An 18826-nucleotide genomic window follows, 5' to 3' on the forward strand; every position below is an offset into this window, starting at 1 on the left:
GTCCCGTTCTTACGACAACCGTGACACCAATCAAGTTGCAGAAACATCTCAAGGATGATCAATGGAAACCGGATGCACCTAAGCTCAATTTCGACAGTCATAGCAAAGGGTCTGTACTTATGCAAATAAGGTATTTCTAAAAAACTGTTTTTGCTTTGTATCAGTACAAAATAGGGGTTATTCATAAAACTTCACCACAACAGACAATATACTGCTCTTTCCATGACATGGACTGACCAGGTGAATCCAGATGAAAGCTATGATCCCTTATTGATCCACTTCCACTTCAATCACTGTAAATGAAGGGAAGGAGACAGGTTAAATAAGGATTTTAAAGCCTTGAGACAATTGAGACATGGATTGTGTGGGTAAGACAAAAGATGTAAGTTCCTTTGAACAGATTATGGTCGTAGGTGCCAGGCAGACCAGTTTTAGTTTGTCAAGAACTGCAACGTTGCTGGGTTTTTAATGCTCAACAGTTTCCTGTGTGTCTCAAGAATGGTCCACCACCCAAAAGACATCCAGCCAACTTGAGATAACTGTGGGAAGCACTGGAGTCAACATAGGCCAGCATCCCTGTGGAATACTTTTGACAACTTGTAGAGTCCATGCCCTGACGAATTTAGGCTGTTCTGAGAGTAAAGGGGGTGCAACTCTATATTAGGAAGGTGTTCATAATATTTTGTACACTCAGTTTATTTATTTGTTTTGTATATTGTTAACATTGAGTTAATTCTGAATTTATGCGTCAATCCAATCTCTACTAATGATTTTACTTATTCAGAACACAGGTAATACATTTACATTAACTAAAGTTTTATAAAAAGTTAAGGCTTATATTTTTATACAGGTGAACAATCAAACACAAAATCAGACAAAAATATGGCTAACGAGTAGTGTTACCTACTGAAATGCTGACAGATAATGTCTGAAAATTAGAACTGTAAACAAGACAGGGGTTCAGTGATGCAAAAGAACTGATAAGGACCGTTTGACATCCATTCAGCAATCATGAGCTCCCTCTCCAAACTGTAATCCATGCCAATAGACACCTGCACTCCTATGTGCTGGTCTAGATAAATACAGATAAATGCTCTTTTTGAGTCCTGTATATTCAGTGAACTGTGTTGGTTATTAGTTTACAAGTTGTACATTCTAACATTATAGATACAATGGGATTGAATTCAGTTTAGTGCCTTGTTTGACACAGCAGATTGGCAATTAGGGCTGACCCCATTTAATCAGTCAAATGGTCAATTGTTTGGTCAATAGGCTGTTGGTCGGCAGATCATTTTTTGGTTGAGCTGTCGCGTATTTATATTTTCTCCACGGCACACAAGACACCCGTCTGATTCGTGCCTGTCTCAGTGGACCAATCCAGTGTGATGGAGTGTGCCATCTTAGTGTGACGTCAAAGTCCATACAGTGCCTTCAGAAAGTATTCACACTCCTTGACCTTTTCCACATTTTGTGACTGGCCTACACACAATACCCTATGTGAAAGTGAATGATGTTTTTCAAAACATTTACATTAAAAGCTGAAATGCCTTGAGTCAGTAAGTATTCAACCCCTTTGTTATGGTAAACCTAAATACGTTCAGGAGTAAAGATGTGTTTAACAAGTCACATAATAACTTGCAAGGATTCACTCTGTGCAATAGTGTTTAAAATGATTTTTGAATGACTACCTCATCTCTGTACCCCACACATACAGATAATTGTAAGGTCCCTCAGTCGAGCAGTGAATTTCAAACACAGATTCAACCAAAGGGAGGTTTCCAATGCTTTGCAAAGAAGGGCACTTATTGGTAGATGGGTAAAAATAATAAAAGCAGACATTGAATATCCCTTTGAGCATAGTAAAGTTATTAATTACACTTTAGATGGTGTATAAATACACCCAGTCACTACAAAGATATAGGCGTCCTTCCTAATTTAGTTGCCGGAGAGGAAGGAAACCAGTTTTCACCATGAGGCCAATGGTGACTTAAACAGTTACAGAGTTTAATGGCTGTAATAGGAGAAAACTGAGGATGGATCAACAACATTGTAGTAACTACACAATACTAACCTAATTGACAGAGTGAAAAGAAGGAAGCCTGCAGAGAATACACATATTCCAAAATATGCATCCTATTAAATACAAAGCACTACAGTAATACAGCAAAAAAATGTGGCAAAGTAATTCACTTTTTGTCGAGAATACAAAGTGTTATGCTTGGGGCGAATCCAATACAACACATTACTGAGTACCACACTCCATATTTTCAAAAATAGTGGTGGCGACATCATGTTATGTGTATGCTTGTAATCGTTAAGGACTGGTGAGTTTTTCAGGATAAATAAATAAACAGAATGGAGCTAAGCACAGGACAAATCCTAGAGGAAAACCTGGTTCAGTCTGCTTTCCACCAGATACTGGGAGATGTATTCATCTCTCAGCAGGACAATAACCTAAAACACAAGGCTAGATCTACACTGGAGTTGCTTATCAAGAAGACAGTGAGTGGACGAATTACAGTTGACTTAAATCTACTTGAAAACCTATGGCAAATCCTGAAAATTGCAATGATCAAGAACCAATTTGACAAAGTATGAAGACATTTGAAAATAATATATGGGAAAATGTTGCACAATCCAGGTGTGGAAAGCGCTTAGAGACTTACCCAGAAAGACACACAGCTGTAATCTCTGCCATAGGTGCTTCTACAAAGTATTGACTTAGGGGTGTGAATACGTATGTCAATTAGATATTTCTGTATTTAATTTAATACATTTACAAACATTTCTAAAATCATATTTTCATTATGGGGTAGTGTGTAGATTGGTGAAAAAAAGTAATAGAGTTTGAATTCAGCCTTTAACACAACAAAATGTGTAATAAGTCAAGGGTTATGAATACTTTCTGAAGGCACTAATTGTGCTACTGAAATTGTATATGGTTAAGTTATGTAAGAACAATGGTGTAACACTAATAAAAATATTTTATAACAAATGTGTTTTCCTGAATTGTATGGTGTATTACTAATAACATATATGCCAAACATCCCCTTTCATTCAACTGTGTATCCGGCAGATTCTTTCCAGACGGCACATGCAAATGAGCCTAATCATAGCCTAAGATTTACCTACCGGTACATACAGTGTCTACGGCCTACTTAAGACAAACAAAAAGTAGAATGCAAATAGTGCAAACAGCGGTTTTCTCATAGTTCAACAACGAATTTGACATACCACTTGAAAACAGTAAGTTAGAATGCAACTACGGAGTAGGCTAAAACATTGACAGGTTTTATATGCTTGACAGCGGCCGCTGCAGTGGCCCTCCCCAAGGTGCTTAACTGAATCTTCAGTGAGAGCTTTCTCCAGCGTTTTACTTGGCCTTCTTTTTGGTTCTTTTTGGTCTTTATCTCTGGCTCCCTCTTGAGTAATTTGTGTCTTAAAGCATCAGACATGCTCAATGCATATAGTATAATTTATTAAAACACATTGGGTGTGTCTATATATGGAAAAATACATGTTTAAAAATGTTTGACCAATCGATTGGTCGAAAGAACAGCTGACTCTTGGTGGACAAAGAGTTTTCAGCAGCCCTATTGGCAATACAAGACAAATTGACCTACAAGTTCAAAATTACATGGCAACTATATTCTCCCTGCTAGCTCATGCTTCTGAAACTAAAGTCTGTTGTCCATATTTGTTTCAGTTATATAGTATATTGTTGTCCATATCTGTCTCAAAGGACCACTCTTTTTCATGGTACTTCGAGCCAGATAGGGATAATTATAGCGAGCAGTAAACATTAGGTTAGCCACTCCCCTGGATAAGGTGTTTTAAAACAGACAAGATTGCCCCCACGTTTTTTTTATAAGGGGGTAAAGGATTGCTTCACCATGTCCGAACAAATATATATTTTTAATGTAAATAGTATGTTATATAAGTGTCCACTTTAACGATTTCACTTGGTTTTGAGAAACTTAGACCACCCGAAATAGACTTTCTCATTGTTCGTTCTGCAGTATAGGAGCTACGGAAAAATACATAATTTTAGAAATGGCCACACTCTCAGTATAGTGATGCAGGTCTTTAGATGTTATACACTTCGGAATAACACAATTTAAACTTTATCCGCAACATTATATTCCATTTGATTCGACTCAAGCCATTTCCCCTACCAGCTCTGCTGAGCGGGCTACACGGAGAAGCAGCATACTGCAGAACGAGCAATGAGGAAGTCTATTGCGGGTGGTCCAAGTTTCTCAAAACCAAGTGAAATCGCTAGCGTGTCTGGACCCCTCTATAACATGCCCTTTACATCAAAACAGATTTGGTAAAGGATTGGTTCAGAAATTCTTTAAGACTGCAGCTCAATTCCAAACCCACCTCCTGCCTCTATCCCCAAGGCACTAGTGTAGGCGTAAAAGGATATGATGTAAGCAATGCGGAAAATGTCACCTAGCCAATCAGAATGCAAGGTGGCGCAAACACCACATTGCTTACCTATCCAATCCAAGTGTAGGGCCTAGGGATCGACTTGGAATTGGGCATATAGCTCTTGAAAATGCACCTCCACCTTACTACAGAACCAATCCAATGACTGTGTCAATGCTATGGTATAAACATTGAAATGTTATTGTACAATTGGAATAAATCTTGCCAGTGGTTAGAATGCCATGCTGTGATTGCTTTCAGTAGAGATAAAACAAGGATGCTGACAACCTTCACTCACAAACAATTCCTTAAAGCACTGCTGACCTGGGATGTGCTACAATTATCCTTCATAGCACTGGTTCTCAAACTTATAAATTACTGGAGGAGATGGTGAAATTCCATAATAGACAACTCTCCCTCAGATCCTCAATATTTAGTTGAGTTACCCAGTGTCCCAAATTTGAATTGAATGCCTGTAAATGAACATCCCCCATCATAGAGACTCAGGGATATGTATCATCTTATACATGGCAACGCTGACACATGCTCCAATTAATGTATTGAATTCCGGTAAGTGACCCATCACAAGCAGATACATACCATGATTTCATGCCCAATATGCATCATTACCATATAGTGAGACTGATATTCAGGTTAAATGATTTACTGTGCACCAGATGGGACAATACAAGAGATAAGAGGAATTAAAGCAAGGAAGAGGGGACTGAAATTTATTTGGGAACCAATATTATATATTGTCCTAATGACCTGAGCTATGCTATCACCTACTGCCCTGATCGTCTGCGATGTCAGGCCTAGTGTTAATACAACAACCATACCTTTACATCGCAGGCCTTTAAAACAGCTTAAATCAATATTCTCTTATCTACCTCCACTTGACAATGAAACAACCCTTTGAAATGGTGTGCATCAAAGGATGAAGGTGCCTGATGTCTACCATGGTTTGTAATCTCTAAGGGAAAATGGAACAGCAAAATTCAGCCCTATATTTGCACTATAATTGTAAACTAATACATTAAATGACAAACAAAAGGATTCATTCATGTCAGACACGGTAGTATAACTCACAACAAATGCCAAAAAAAGTAATGGAAAACTGCAGCAGGTTAAAACAGAATGTGTATTGTCATTGTCCATAACAAAACAAAACAGAGTTAGGTGAATGCACGACATTTGAAGTGTTGGCTATTCTTTGAGCAGAAGTGCGGAACTAATTTAGTTACAGAGTCATGAATTTGAGCTTTCAGCCTTGGAAGAGAGTGTGTGTGGGAGTTGGAGGGGGCTTGATCAGTCAGCAGTCCACTTCTTCCTCTCAAGCCCTCTGTTCTGTGTGTATGCGTGGCAATTTCTGATGATGCATACACGTGAGCATGTGTACTTTCATGCATTCTATAAGTATTTGTATTTTACCAGTGTTCCAGTGAGTAAGTAAGAGTGTGTGTGTGTCCAGTAGATCACTGTGGTGTCGTATCTCCATTGATCTCTATGCCGTGCTGTTGTAGCTGAGCTCGAAGCAATGCATTGTCATTCTTCATCTCCTCAATCTATAACATGACAGAACGTCGCAATTAAACAATGTTAACAACCAAATGACAACACTACCAAATGTGAGAAGACTCTTCAATGTAGGCCTTTTACAGGAAGGCCATAAAGATCATCAAGGACAACAACCACCCGAGCCACTGCCTGTTCACCCCGCTATCATCCAGAAGGCGAGGTCAGTACAGGTGCATCAAAGCTGGGACCGAGAGACTGAAAAACAGCTTCTATCTCAGGCCATCAGACTGTTAAACAGCCACCACTAACATTGAGTGGCTACTGCCAACACACTGACTCAACTCCAGCCACTTTAATAATGGGAATTGATGGGAAATTATGTAAAATATATCACTAGCCACTTTAAACAATGCTACCTAATATAATGTTTACATACATATGAGATGAATAATGTAGGGTATCACTCATTCATATATCTTTATGTACATATTCTTTATCCCCTTACACTTGTGTGTATAAGACAGTAGTTTTGGAATTGTTAGTTAGATTACTTGTTGGTTATTACTGCATTGTCGGAACTAGAAGCACAAGCATTTCGCTACACTCGCATTAACATCTGCTAACCATGTGTATGTGACAAATAAAATTGGATTTGATTTATAAGACCTTCATACATAGGCATGAAAAATGACCAAACAAATGCAAACAGGCTGAAACGGGGAGGGACTCAAATAAATGTAAGCAATTATCTTTTTCGTTGCAAAATTGTTCTACTGTAAAATGTTTTGCTACAATGTGAACCAATGAATACACACGACGTGTTGACGAAACAGACAGCATAGTGGAATGTGCGAGTTACACATATAAGTGTGTACCTGTTGTTTGAGTAGCTCGTTGTCTGCCTGAACTCTCAACACCTCTTTGAAGCTGTCCTGCAATCTCTGGTTATTCTGTCTCAGCTCCCGGATGTAGTCACACGCTTTCGACAGGATCCCTCCTTTACTCTGGAGAGAAGAGGTTGCACATTACTTCTATTATAAGAAACCGTGATTTTGAACAATCTGCCATTGCGGATCAGATTCTCAGACACAGATTAAGCCTAGTTTTGGACTAAAAACCTATTTCAATGGAGAGTTTCCATTGAGCATGTTTTCTAGTCCAGGACTAGGATTAATCTGTGTCCTGATAAAGTTGGTTCTATGGGACTTAATCTCTATAGGCAAATTGACCACACTCACTGCTCCAGTCTTGGTACTGTCTATGTTGCAGTCTGGGATGATCTTTGAGAGGGTGACAATCCAGTTGTTGATCTTGTCTCTTCTCCGTCTTTCCACTGCAAACACAATAATCCCATATTTTAGTTGTCAAAGCTACAGCATGAGCCATACTCCTGTGGTGGTAGAATTTGGGGTGAGCTGTTGTAACTTCAAGGGATACAGTGCATTCGGGAAAGTATTCAGACCCCTTGACTTTTTCCATATTTTGTCATTTTACAGGCTTATTCTAGACTCTTCCTAGAGCTGACTGCCTGGCCAAACTGAGCAATCGGGGGAGAATGGCCTTGGTCAGGGAGGTGAACAAGAACTCATTCTGACAGAGCTCCTCTGTGGAGATGGGAGAACCTTCCGGAAGGACAACCATTTCTGCAGCACTCCACCATTCAGGCATTTATGGTAGTGGACAGATGGAAGCCACTCCTCAGTAAAAGGCACATGACAGCCTGCTCGGAGTTTGACAAAAGGCACCTAAAGGACTCTCAGACCATGAGAAACAGTATTCTCTGGTCTGATGAAACCCAGATTGAATTCTTTGGCCTGAATGCCAAGCATCACATCTGGAGGAAAAATGGCACCATCCCTGTGGTGAAGCATGGTGGTGGCAGCATCATGCTGTGGGGATGTTTTTCAGTGGCTAGGAGACTAGATGAACCTGCTCCAGAGCTCTTAGGACAACAACCCTAAAGCACACGGCCAAGACAATGCAGGAGTGGCTTCGGGACAAGTCTCTGAATGTCCTTGAGTGGCCCAGCCAGAGCCTGGACACGATCAAATATTTCTGGAGAGATCTGAAAATAGCTGTGCAGTGACACTCCCCACCCAACCTGACAGAGCTTGAGAGGATTTGCAGAGAAGAATGTGAGAAACTCCCCAAATACAGGTGTGCCAAGCTTGTACCCAAGAAGACGAGGCTGTAAATCGCTGTCACTGAGTAAAGTAAGTGCTGAGTAAAGTGAGTAAAGGGTCTGAAAACTTATGTAAAATGTCCATTTCCATTTTTGTGTGGAAGATTGACGAAGGGGAAAAAACAATGTAATCCATTTAAGAATGGCTGTAACATAACAAAAATTTGGAAAAAGTCGAGGAATAGGAATAGTTCCCGAATGCACTGTAAGTGAGAAGGTTGAGGTAATTACAGGAAGTTAACGAATTATTAGATTGGTAATAAGTGAAAAGTTAGTTGTGATACTGTATGTATTAGCAGGAATCAGAATACACATAGTTGAATACATTGAATACACATAGTTTAGACTACTTTACAGCAGGAATCGGTTGGATTGCATTGAAGGTACGGTTAATAAAGTTGGTAGAATTGTGTCGGTTGAGAGGTGTAGTTGGATAAAGAGAGATGAAATTGTATGCGTGTATAATGGGTTACTAGAGATTTTATAAAGTAAAAAACGAAACAAAAAAAAACAGGAGTAAACAATACAACAATATACACTTGTGCACCCACACCTAGACGTACATAGGTGGTGTAAAAAGTATTTGGCGAAATGTTCAGTGGCCCCTTTACAGATCATTTGATAATGATAAGGTTAAAGCACTGTATGACAGTCTAAAGGGTCTGTGAAATAAAGTCTTAAACAAAGGTTGGAGCGTGTTCTATGCTTTTTAAACAGCTTCCAATGACACATATCATTGCCACGTTAATCAGAGCCTTCGTAAAGAATTAAAGAAATACCACTCTGGTAATACATTCTGAAACAAAACCCATGCCCTGTTCAATAGGACCATTGAATGTTGAACATGATTTTCTGTATTCACCCACGCAACCTTTTAAGTTGATAGGTAGACTTGTTTAACTTATGGCTACAATTTATTGTACTCCTGGAGTTTTCGTTGATATCCCCAGCAATGAAGTTCTGGGGATAGGATCCCCAGAACTTCGGAGTGGGAAACTGGCTCGGAGTGGGAAACTGGCTCGGTCTCTCAGTCGATTCTGTCTCAGGTACCAGAAACCTTATGGACAGAGCACTTCTTTGACAGTGGACTGTTAGGCAGTGCTAGCCCAGTTATAATAAAATGTTGATCCCAGATAGAAACTCAAGTCTCAAGAGTTACCTTAAATAATGTCTCTCCATTTCTGAATTGGCTGATGTATCTTATAATTTCGGTCATATTAAATCTCAAAATAAGACAGTTAATGAGTGTGAGGCAGAAAGTGAATATCCAACGGAAATTGGTAATAAATATATAGAGTAACATTGCTAAGGTAGACTAAAATGTAAAAGGGGGACAATGGCATCATCCCCCATCCATTAAACCTTACAATAGGGGTAAAAGCAAAACATTGTTCGAGAGTGATCCGTAGTGATTGACAGGGTTTTTTTATTTTATTTTAATTTATATATATTTTTTAAATCGGGAAGAGTATAAGGATCCTAGCTGAAGGAAATAGATATGGAGACTACTGAAACTAACAAAGACAGTGATAAAATTGAAAGATTGATGGTACTCGTGGTTTATCAGCTGATGCTAAATGTAATGAGTGTTGACAGTATGTGAATGATGTTATTAGTGGCTTTCAGATAGCACTCTAATAATGCCATATCTTAATAATTTGAAGGAGCTAAGGTTCCAATACAAGATCACATAACGAACAGAGGGATTAAGCCTCGGGTCAACACCATTTACACAATATACTCAACTGAACAAAAATATAAAAAAACACAACATGCAACAATTTCAAAGATTTTACTGAGTTACAGTTCATAAGGAAATCAGTCAATTCAAATACATTAATTAGGCCCTAATCTATAGATTTCACATGACTGGGAAAACAGATATGCATCCGTTGGTCACAGATTTTATTTTTTTTTATTAAAAGAGGGGCATGGATCAGAAAACCAGTAAGTATCTGGTTTGACCACCATTTGCCTCATTCAGCGTGACATCTTCTTCACATAGAGTTGGTCAGGCTGTTGATTATGGCCTGAAAAATGTTGCCCCACTCCTTTTCAATGGCTGTGCGAAGTTGCTGGATATTAGCCGGAACACGCCATTGTACACGTCAATCTAGAGCATGCCAAACATGCTCAATGGGTGACATGTCTGGTGATTATGCAGGCCATGTAACAACTGGGACAATTTCAGCTTCCAGGAATTGTGTACAGATTCTTGTGACATGGGACTGTGCATTATAATGCTGAAACATGAGGTGATGGCGGCATAAGAATGGCACAACAATTGTCCTCAGGATCTCGTCATGGCATCTCTCTCTGCATTAAAATTGCAATCGATAAAATGCAATTGTGTTTGTTGTCTGTAGCTTATGCCTGCCCACACCATAACCGCACAGCCACCATGGGGCACTCAGTTCACAACGTTGATATCAGAAAACCGCTCGCCCACACGACGCCATCTGCCCAGTACAGTTGAAACCTGGGATTCATCCGTGAAGAGCACACTTCTCTAGCTTGCCAGTGGCCATCGAAAGAGAGCATTTGCCCACTGAAGTCTGTTATGATGCTGAACTGCAGTCAGATCAAGACCCTGGTGACGATGACGAGCACGCAGATGAACCTTCCCCGAGGTGGTTTCTGACAGTTTGTGCATAAATTCTTCAGAAACCCACAGTTTCACCAGCTGTCCAGGTGGCTGGTCTCAGACAATCCTGCAGGTTAAGAAGCTGGGTTGGCGTGGTTACACGTGGTCTGCGGTTGTGAGGCTGGTTGAATGTACTGATAAACTTTCTAAAACGATGTTGGAGGCGGTTTGTGGTAGAAATTAACACTCAATTATCTGGCAACAGCGCTGGTGGACATTCCTGCAGTCAGCATGCCAATTGCAAGCGCCCTCAACTTGAGCCATCGTGGTATTTTTTTGTGTGAGAAAGCTGCACATTTTAGAGTGGCCTTTTATTGTACCCAGCACAAAGCGCACCTGTGTAGTGGTCATGTTGTTTAATCAGTTTCTTGATCAGCCACACAGGGATGTAAACGACTTTGTGCACATTTTAGAGAAATACGCTTTTTGTGCGCATGGAACATTTCTAGGGCCTTTTATTTCAGCTCATGAAACATGAGACCAAAACTTTACATGTTGCATTTATCATTTTGTTCAGTGTTATTATACAAAAAATGTTTTTCTTAATGCTCCTCCTTTTTCTCTCTATGCCCATGGTAAATCTGAACTTTTACTTTCCAGTTTCCATTTGCCAGATAAATACTTTCTGTAATCAGTTTACCTTCATTGTGTTGTGCTCTCCTTCTCTCATCCCTAGGTGCCCGTGGACCATCCATCTTCCTGCAAGGAGACAAAGACAAATAAATTATAACATTATGTCCCCGTTAAGCACTGTAAAATACACACTCATAAAAACAAACAAATTGACTGTGTATTCATATACATTACGCAAAAGTAATAATTTTGTCAGTCATTTAGCAGATGCTCTTATCCAGAGCGAGTTACAGTATTGAGTGCATACATTTTCATACTTTTTTTGTACTGGCCCCCTATGGGAATTGAACCAACAACTCTGGCATTGCAAGTGCCAGGCTCTAGCAACTGAGCCACATGGGACCTGCATGACTCCATCATACTATCAACAAATGATCTATTGATAAGCAACTGCTTGTTAATGTTAGGGCTATGGTTAAAGTAAGGCTTAAGTTTAGGGTTAGGGCTAGGGTTAGTAGATTGTGATCTGAAATGTTACTGACTGCAGAGTATCTATGGATGGACTATCCAAATAAAGTATTCCAGAGACATTTCTTCGCCCCATTGAAGAGGACTCCTTCGGTGAACCTATAACCCAAAGCTATATACACACACACACACAACACTATACATCACGTTCACCTGACAGGTACACTAAGACACATGATTCATCACAACTTGTGGATTCACCACACATCTGCCAAGGATGGGAGGAGAGGGGGTTAGTTTTAGAGGATGCGAGCGAAAGTTATCCTCACCAGTTTGAACTGCCATGCTGTAGTATCTCATTTTCACCGTGGTCTCTGGGGATAGTAGGCAAGTGGGACAGTTTTGTTCTCTTATGTTTTGATTTCTTTTGAATGTTTTCTCATGATACACACAATCACAAACCAATCATGCCAAAATTGGCGGGTAAATACAAAGAGGTGATAATTTCCTGAAGGTTTAGCTAGGGAAAGTCCATTCCAATGTGGAGTTGGGAGGGAGAAGTGAGATGAACCACATAGATGGAGGAGCATTGGGGAGTGATGAATGTGTATGGAACACTAAACTGTGTGGCAGGTGAAGCCGTACTCACGTGGTGTAGGTTTGTGTGCGAGGGGCAATGGTCCTTGGCGTGCCAGCTTGCAACACATCAGGTGGGCTCATCATCACATAGAACTGACCTAGTGTCAGAGGTAATACAAATCAGGGATTTATAGGATTCCCAAGAAAGACTATTGTGACTTAATGTCTCTGGCCCTATTGAGATAAAGGCAATAGTCAAAACTATATTCAGTCAAATACATGTATTTTTACAGAAAATGATTTACTGTTGCATGTGGGACATATTTTGGAGATATACCATCACAAGGCAACAGTTAGACATGCGAGAGAGTGAAGGGAGGACCACCCTGTGAACTCCGTGAGCTAGCAAGACAACTATTTCATTGTTTTAGCTATTGCTTTAAAAAGCTGTTGTAATGCGGTAAACCAAAGTGATGAACTCTTAGCTAGTCCCGCATCCCAGACCACCGTGAGGACAGCATTGGATTTGTTTTTGGTTCAACTATCATTGGATGATTTCTGCTTTTTCTCTCCGCTCAGAGCCTCGACAGACAGATGCTGTGAGAGACTGAGCTCTGGGTGATTTTAGTAATGTTATCTACTGGTTGTGGTAAAACAAGCGATGAACTGTAGCTATATAATTAGCTACATTTGGACCAGTCTCCATTATTCGAGGAGTACTGTGTTTTTATCCTTTTCAGAAGAGGGACTTTTAATCTACAGTGTTTGAATGGGACAGCCATTGGCCCGTTCGCTTCTCATCAGTCACGATCTGGATTTAGGGCTGTGACTATCAGGTCCTTACTAATTAAGTGTACATAGATGTAATTGAAATTATGTTGATCATTTTTGGTTAATAACTTGATTCAAGCTTGAGTTTTGTATCAATTCAGTTTCAATCCGTCTTGACTTTAATAATAAAGACGGATAAACAAACTACATCTTGTTTGTTGTGATCATTCTTTATCATAGTTCAAGGGGATATCTATGTGCTTTTTTCCCCCTGTAAATATATATCTTTAGGGTTACATTACTTATTAGGTGGAGGCACTGCACTACATTATTTATGGTTATACACACATTAACCTTCACATTATGACTACAGACCACATAACCTAGTATCTTGGTGTTGGGCTAACTCAGAAGAGAGGGTTACAAATTCATTTGTAATATTTTTTTTATATATGTATACAGTATATCTTTGTTCAATACCATAACATTAAGTGAGCTGCACTAGTGAATGGGTACACTATATGTGGGTTTCATACTAGGATTGGTGGCTACTCACCTCCGGCCTGTGTGAGTGTTGGGTCAGCCTGCACCGACACTGCTGTGGCTGCCCCATCACTGACACTGACTGTGGCAGCAGGGAAATAGGCAAAACGCGTTTCCCCACCCACTGTCTCCCCCGCTGGACTACCCCCATTACTGAAGGGGTTCTGAATGACAGCCTAGAGAGAGAGAGAGCGAGAGAAAAGGCAAATTAGACAGCACTACTCCCCTAAGATGATAGGGTATGCCATGCCAACACATACACCTGTGCCACTGCTTGCTGTACTCCAGTAAATGCAGCAGTGGAAACCACACTGACTGCTCCAGTCCCGTCGCCTGCTGCCTCTAGCTGGTCATCTGTCACTTGGACCACACGATAGGTCACCTGGAGTGAAGAAAGTCAAGGGGAAAGGTCCGGACAGGAGTATGGCAAACATTTCAGATATATGGTTTATTCTGATTCTTCGCCAAGTACATTTGACATGTACCAGGAATTTGACCTGGAGAAATGGTGCTGACAACAATAAACAGAATATACAGACAAAATCATTTACACAATCTACAGATTATTCTTGTCATTTGTTCATCCAGACAAGGGGGATTTTGTGTTACTGTGGTAGTAAGAACTGTGTGTGTTCAAAATTAGCTAGGTCATTGATTGAGCTCACCTGTCCTCCACTGTTCTCTGTGCGGAACTGGTATTGAACATTATGATCCGCAAAAGCTGCGGCCTGCTGTACACTCTCTATGGTAGCTGCAGTCTGCTCCTCCGTCCCCACACCTTTTGAGAAAAACACACTAGCACGTTAGAACTCACACTTAAGCTCTCTCTCACTCACACACAAATTCCATAATTATCCGTTTGAACTGAGTAAATTTCACACACCCCGATACCTACCTTCCAGTTGGAAAATCTCCTCTGTTTCCTGTTTCTCGTGACTGACGGAAAGAGAAGGGATTTTTTTGTTATAACACTCATATTCAATTGATCAGCTGTGTGCAATAGGCTAATTAATAATAGTCCAGCAGATAAGAACGTAATATACCAAGATCGTTCCACTTTATGATACAAGTATCAAACTTGATACACTAATACTAAATACCTTAACGAACATTTTAAAGATTGGAGGCAGTCTGGGAAGCATGTCAGTCAACCAGTGCGGCCATTTTAATAAATGGCTGCCAATCGGATTTCCTGTTAAAAGAGAATAGGGTAAAATCACTCCAAACAATGTTATCTGCCCACTATATAAACCCCACAGATAATAAAGACAATCATTCTGATCATAAAATAGCTTTAAGACCTTCATGGGGGGTCATATTAAGGTTATTTTGATCATAGTCCAGTGTCTACGGGAAAAATTGTGGACTTTGTGATACAGCCACAAATACACACACAGCTGGGACATGTCTAAAGAAGTATTTTTGGCTAGAGCCATCATATATTTTGTCCATTACCCCCTGGCGACCAAAGGCCACCAGGACATAATACATTGCCATGGGATTTTACATAAAGAGTGGACGTGTACAGGGAAGGTCTGCTGTAGTTTCTTAAAATGTACACAAAACATAATATTATATTATATTATAGTGCCTTCAGAAAGTACTCATACCCCTTGACTTATTACAGATTTTATTGTTGCTTAACTCCATTCGGTTTATTTTTTATCCTGAAAAACTCCAATCCTTAACGTTTACAAGCATACAAATTATGATTGAAAATATGGAGTGGTAGTCACTAATGTGTTGTATTGGATTTGACACAAACATAATACTTTGAATTGAGGACAGAAAGTGAATTGCTTTGCCACATTTTTTACAGTATTACTTTAGTGCCTGATGCATGTTTTGGAATATTTATTTTATTCTGTACAGGCTTCCTTCTTTTCACTCTGTCAAATTAGGTTAGTATTGTGAAGTAACTACACTACCGGTCAAAAGTTTTAGAACACCTACTCATTCAAGGGTTTTCTTTATTTTTACTATTTTTCTACATTGTCGAATAATAATGAAGACATCACAATTATGAAATAACACATATGGATTCATGTAGTAACCAAAAAAGTGTTAAACACATCAAAATATATTTTATTTTTGAGATTCTTCAAAATAGCCACCCTCAATGGCAGCTTTGCACACACAGCTTTGCATTCTCTCAACCAGCTTCACCTGGAATGCTTTTCCAACAGTCTTAATGGAGGTCACACGTGCCGAGCACTTGTTGGCTGCATTTCCTTCACTCTGCGGTCCGACTCATCCCAAACCATCTCAATTCGGTTGAGTTCGGGGGATTGTGGAGGCCAGGTCATCTGATGTAGCACTCCATCACTCTCCTTCTTGGTCAAATAGCCCTTACACAGCATGGAGGTGTGTTAGATCATTGTCCTGTTAAAAAACAAATGATCGTCTCACTAAGCCCAAACCAGATGGGATGGCGTATCGCTGCGGTAGCCATACTGGTTAAGTGTGCCTTGAATTCTAAATAAATCACAGACAGTGTCACCAGCAAAGCACCCCCACACCATAACACCTCCTCCACCATGCTTCACTGTGGGAAATACACATACGGAGATCATCTGTTCACACACACACACACACACACACACACACCGCGTCTCACAACGACACGGCGGTTGGAACCAAAAATCTCACATTTGGACTCATCAGACCAAAGGAGAAATTTCCACCAGTCTAATGTCCATTGCTCGTTTTTCTTGGCCCAAGCAAGTCTCTTATTATTATTTGTGTCCTTTAGTAGTGGTTTCTTTGCAGCAATTCAACCATGAAGAACTGATTCACACGGTCTCCATTGAACAGTTCATGTTGAGAAGTATCTGTTACTTGAACTTTGTGAAGAAATTATTTGGGCTGCAATTTCTGAGGCTGGTAACTCTAATGCACTTATCCTCTGCAGCTGAGGTAACTCTGGGTCTTCCATTCCTGTGGTGATCTTCATGAGAGCCAGTTTCATCATAGTGCTTGATGGTTTTTGCAACTACACTTGAAGAAACTTTCAAAGTTCTTGACATTTTCTGTATTCACTGACAAAGTAATAAAAGTAATGACGGACTGTCGTTTCTCTTTGCTTATTTGAGCTGTTCTTGCCATAATATTGACTTAGCCCTATTTGGACCATCTTCTGTGTATACCCCCCCCAGTTGGAAAGAAGAAGGAAAGAAATTCCACAAATTAACTTAAGAAAACACACATGTTAATTGAAATGCATTCCAGGTGACTACCCCATGAAGCTGGTTGAGAGAATGCCAGAGTAGCTATTAGAAGAATCTCAAATATAAAATATATTTAGATTTGTTTAACACTTTTTTGGTTACTACATGATTCCATATGTGTTATTTCATAGTTTGATGTCTTCACTATTATTCTACAATGAAGAAAACAGTAAAAATAAAGAAAAACCCTTGAATGAGTAGTTGTTAAAAAACTTATGACCGGTAGTGTACAATTTTACTGACCCATCCTCGGTTGTTTTCTCCTATCACAGCCATTAAAATCTAACTGTTGGCCTCATGGTGAAATCCCTGAGTGGTTCCCTTCCTCTCCGGCAACTAAATTAGGAAGGACCACTGTATCTTTGCAGAGACTGGGTGCATTCATACACCATCCAAAGTGTAATTAATACACCATCCTCAAAGGGATATTCAATGTCTGCTTCTATTATTTTTACTCATCTACCAATAGGTGCCCTTCTTTGCGAGGCATTGGAAACCTCCCTGCTCTTTGAGGTTGAATCTGCGTTTGAAATTAACTGCTCGACTGAGGGACCTTACAGATAATCTTATGTGTGGACTACAGCGATGAGGTAGTCATTCAAAAATCATGTATAGCACTATTATTGCACAGAGTCCATGCAACTTATTATGTGACTGGTTAAGCAAATTTTTACTCCTGAACTTATTTAGGCTTGCCATAACAAAGGGGTTGAATACTTGTTGACATTTTTTATTAAACATACAAAAAAATCTCAATGTAATCCATTTTAAATTCAGACTGTAACACAGCAAAATGTCAAAGATTGTAAATACATTCTAAAGGAAGTGTATATAGTTGAAGTCGGAAGTTTACATATACTTAGGTTGAAGTCATTAAAACTAATTTTTCAACAACAATTTCTTGTTAACAAACTATTGTTTTGGCAAGTCTGATAGAAAATCTACTTTGTGCATGACACAATTGTTTACAGACCAATTATTTCACTTAAAACTAAAACTCACTGTATCACAATTCCAGTGGGTCAGAAGTGTACATACACTAAGTTGACTGTGCCTTTAAAGAGCTTGGAAAAATCCAGAAAATTATGTCATGGCTTTAGAAGCTTCTGATAGGCTAATTGACATAATTTGAGGCAATTGGAGGTGTACCTGTGGATGTATTTCAAGGCCTACCTTAAAACTCAGTGCCTCTTCACTTGAGATCATGGGAAAATCAAAAGAAATCAGACCTCCACAAGTCTGGTTCATCCTTGGGAACAATTTCCAAACGCCTGAAGTACCACGTTCATCTGTATAAACGATGGTACGTAACACCATAGGACCACGCAGCCTTCCTACCGCTCAGGAAGGAGACCCGTTCTGTCTCCTAGAGATGAACATAATTTGGTGCCAAAAGTGCAAATCAATCCCAGAACAACAGCAAAGGACCTTGTGAAGACGCTGGAGGAAAAGGGTACAAAATGATCTATATCCACAGTAAGACAAGTCCTATATTGACATAACCTGAAAAGGCCGCTCAGCAAGGAAGAAGCCATTGCCCCAAAACTGCCATAAAGAAGCCAGACTACGGTTTGCAACTGCACATGGGGACAAAGATCGTACTTTTTGGAGAAATGTCCTCTGGTTTGATGAAACAAAAGTAGAACGGTTTGGCCATAATGACCATCATTATGTTAGGAGTAAAAAGGGGGATGCTTGCAAGCTTAAGAACACCATCCCAACCGTGAAGCACAGGGGATGCAGCATCATGTTGTGAGGGTGCTTTGCTGCAGGAGGGACTGGTGCACTTCACAAAATAGATGGCATCATGATGGAGGAAAATTATGTGGATATAATGAAGCAACATCAAGACAGAAAGTTAAAGCTTGGTCACAAATAGGTCTTCCAAAT

General features: G+C 39.8%; 1 protein-coding gene across 8 annotated transcripts in view; it reads right to left on the bottom strand.

The window, feature by feature from the left end:
• Positions 1 to 5146: 5146 nt before the first annotated feature.
• Positions 5147 to 18826, bottom strand: part of usf2 (upstream transcription factor 2, c-fos interacting) — a 28376-nt gene continuing 14696 nt past the window's right edge. Inside the window, exons 2-12 of one of the 8 annotated variants that reach the window (XM_020500712.2) lie at positions 14820 to 14901; positions 14605 to 14645; positions 14375 to 14487; positions 13972 to 14091; positions 13723 to 13885; positions 12466 to 12553; positions 12146 to 12190; positions 11416 to 11474; positions 7188 to 7282; positions 6825 to 6953; positions 5147 to 5996 (exon numbers count right to left, since the gene is read on the bottom strand). In XM_020500712.2, the coding sequence (XP_020356301.1) occupies positions 5907 to 5996; positions 6825 to 6953; positions 7188 to 7282; positions 11416 to 11474; positions 12146 to 12190; positions 12466 to 12553; positions 13723 to 13885; positions 13972 to 14091; positions 14375 to 14487; positions 14605 to 14645; positions 14820 to 14901 (1025 nt within the window). In that variant the 3' untranslated portion in view covers positions 5147 to 5906. Of the gene's footprint in view, positions 5997 to 6824; positions 6954 to 7187; positions 7283 to 11415; positions 11475 to 12145; positions 12554 to 13722; positions 14092 to 14374; positions 14488 to 14604; positions 14646 to 14809; positions 14902 to 18826 lie in introns of all 8 variants that reach the window. The other 7 variants (XM_031788484.1, XM_020500714.2, XM_020500715.2 and 4 more) reach the window with 7 other exon arrangements.

Source organism: Oncorhynchus kisutch, linkage group LG14, assembly GCF_002021735.2.
Source record: "Oncorhynchus kisutch isolate 150728-3 linkage group LG14, Okis_V2, whole genome shotgun sequence".
In the NCBI taxonomy this organism is placed as follows: domain Eukaryota; kingdom Metazoa; phylum Chordata; class Actinopteri; order Salmoniformes; family Salmonidae; genus Oncorhynchus; species Oncorhynchus kisutch.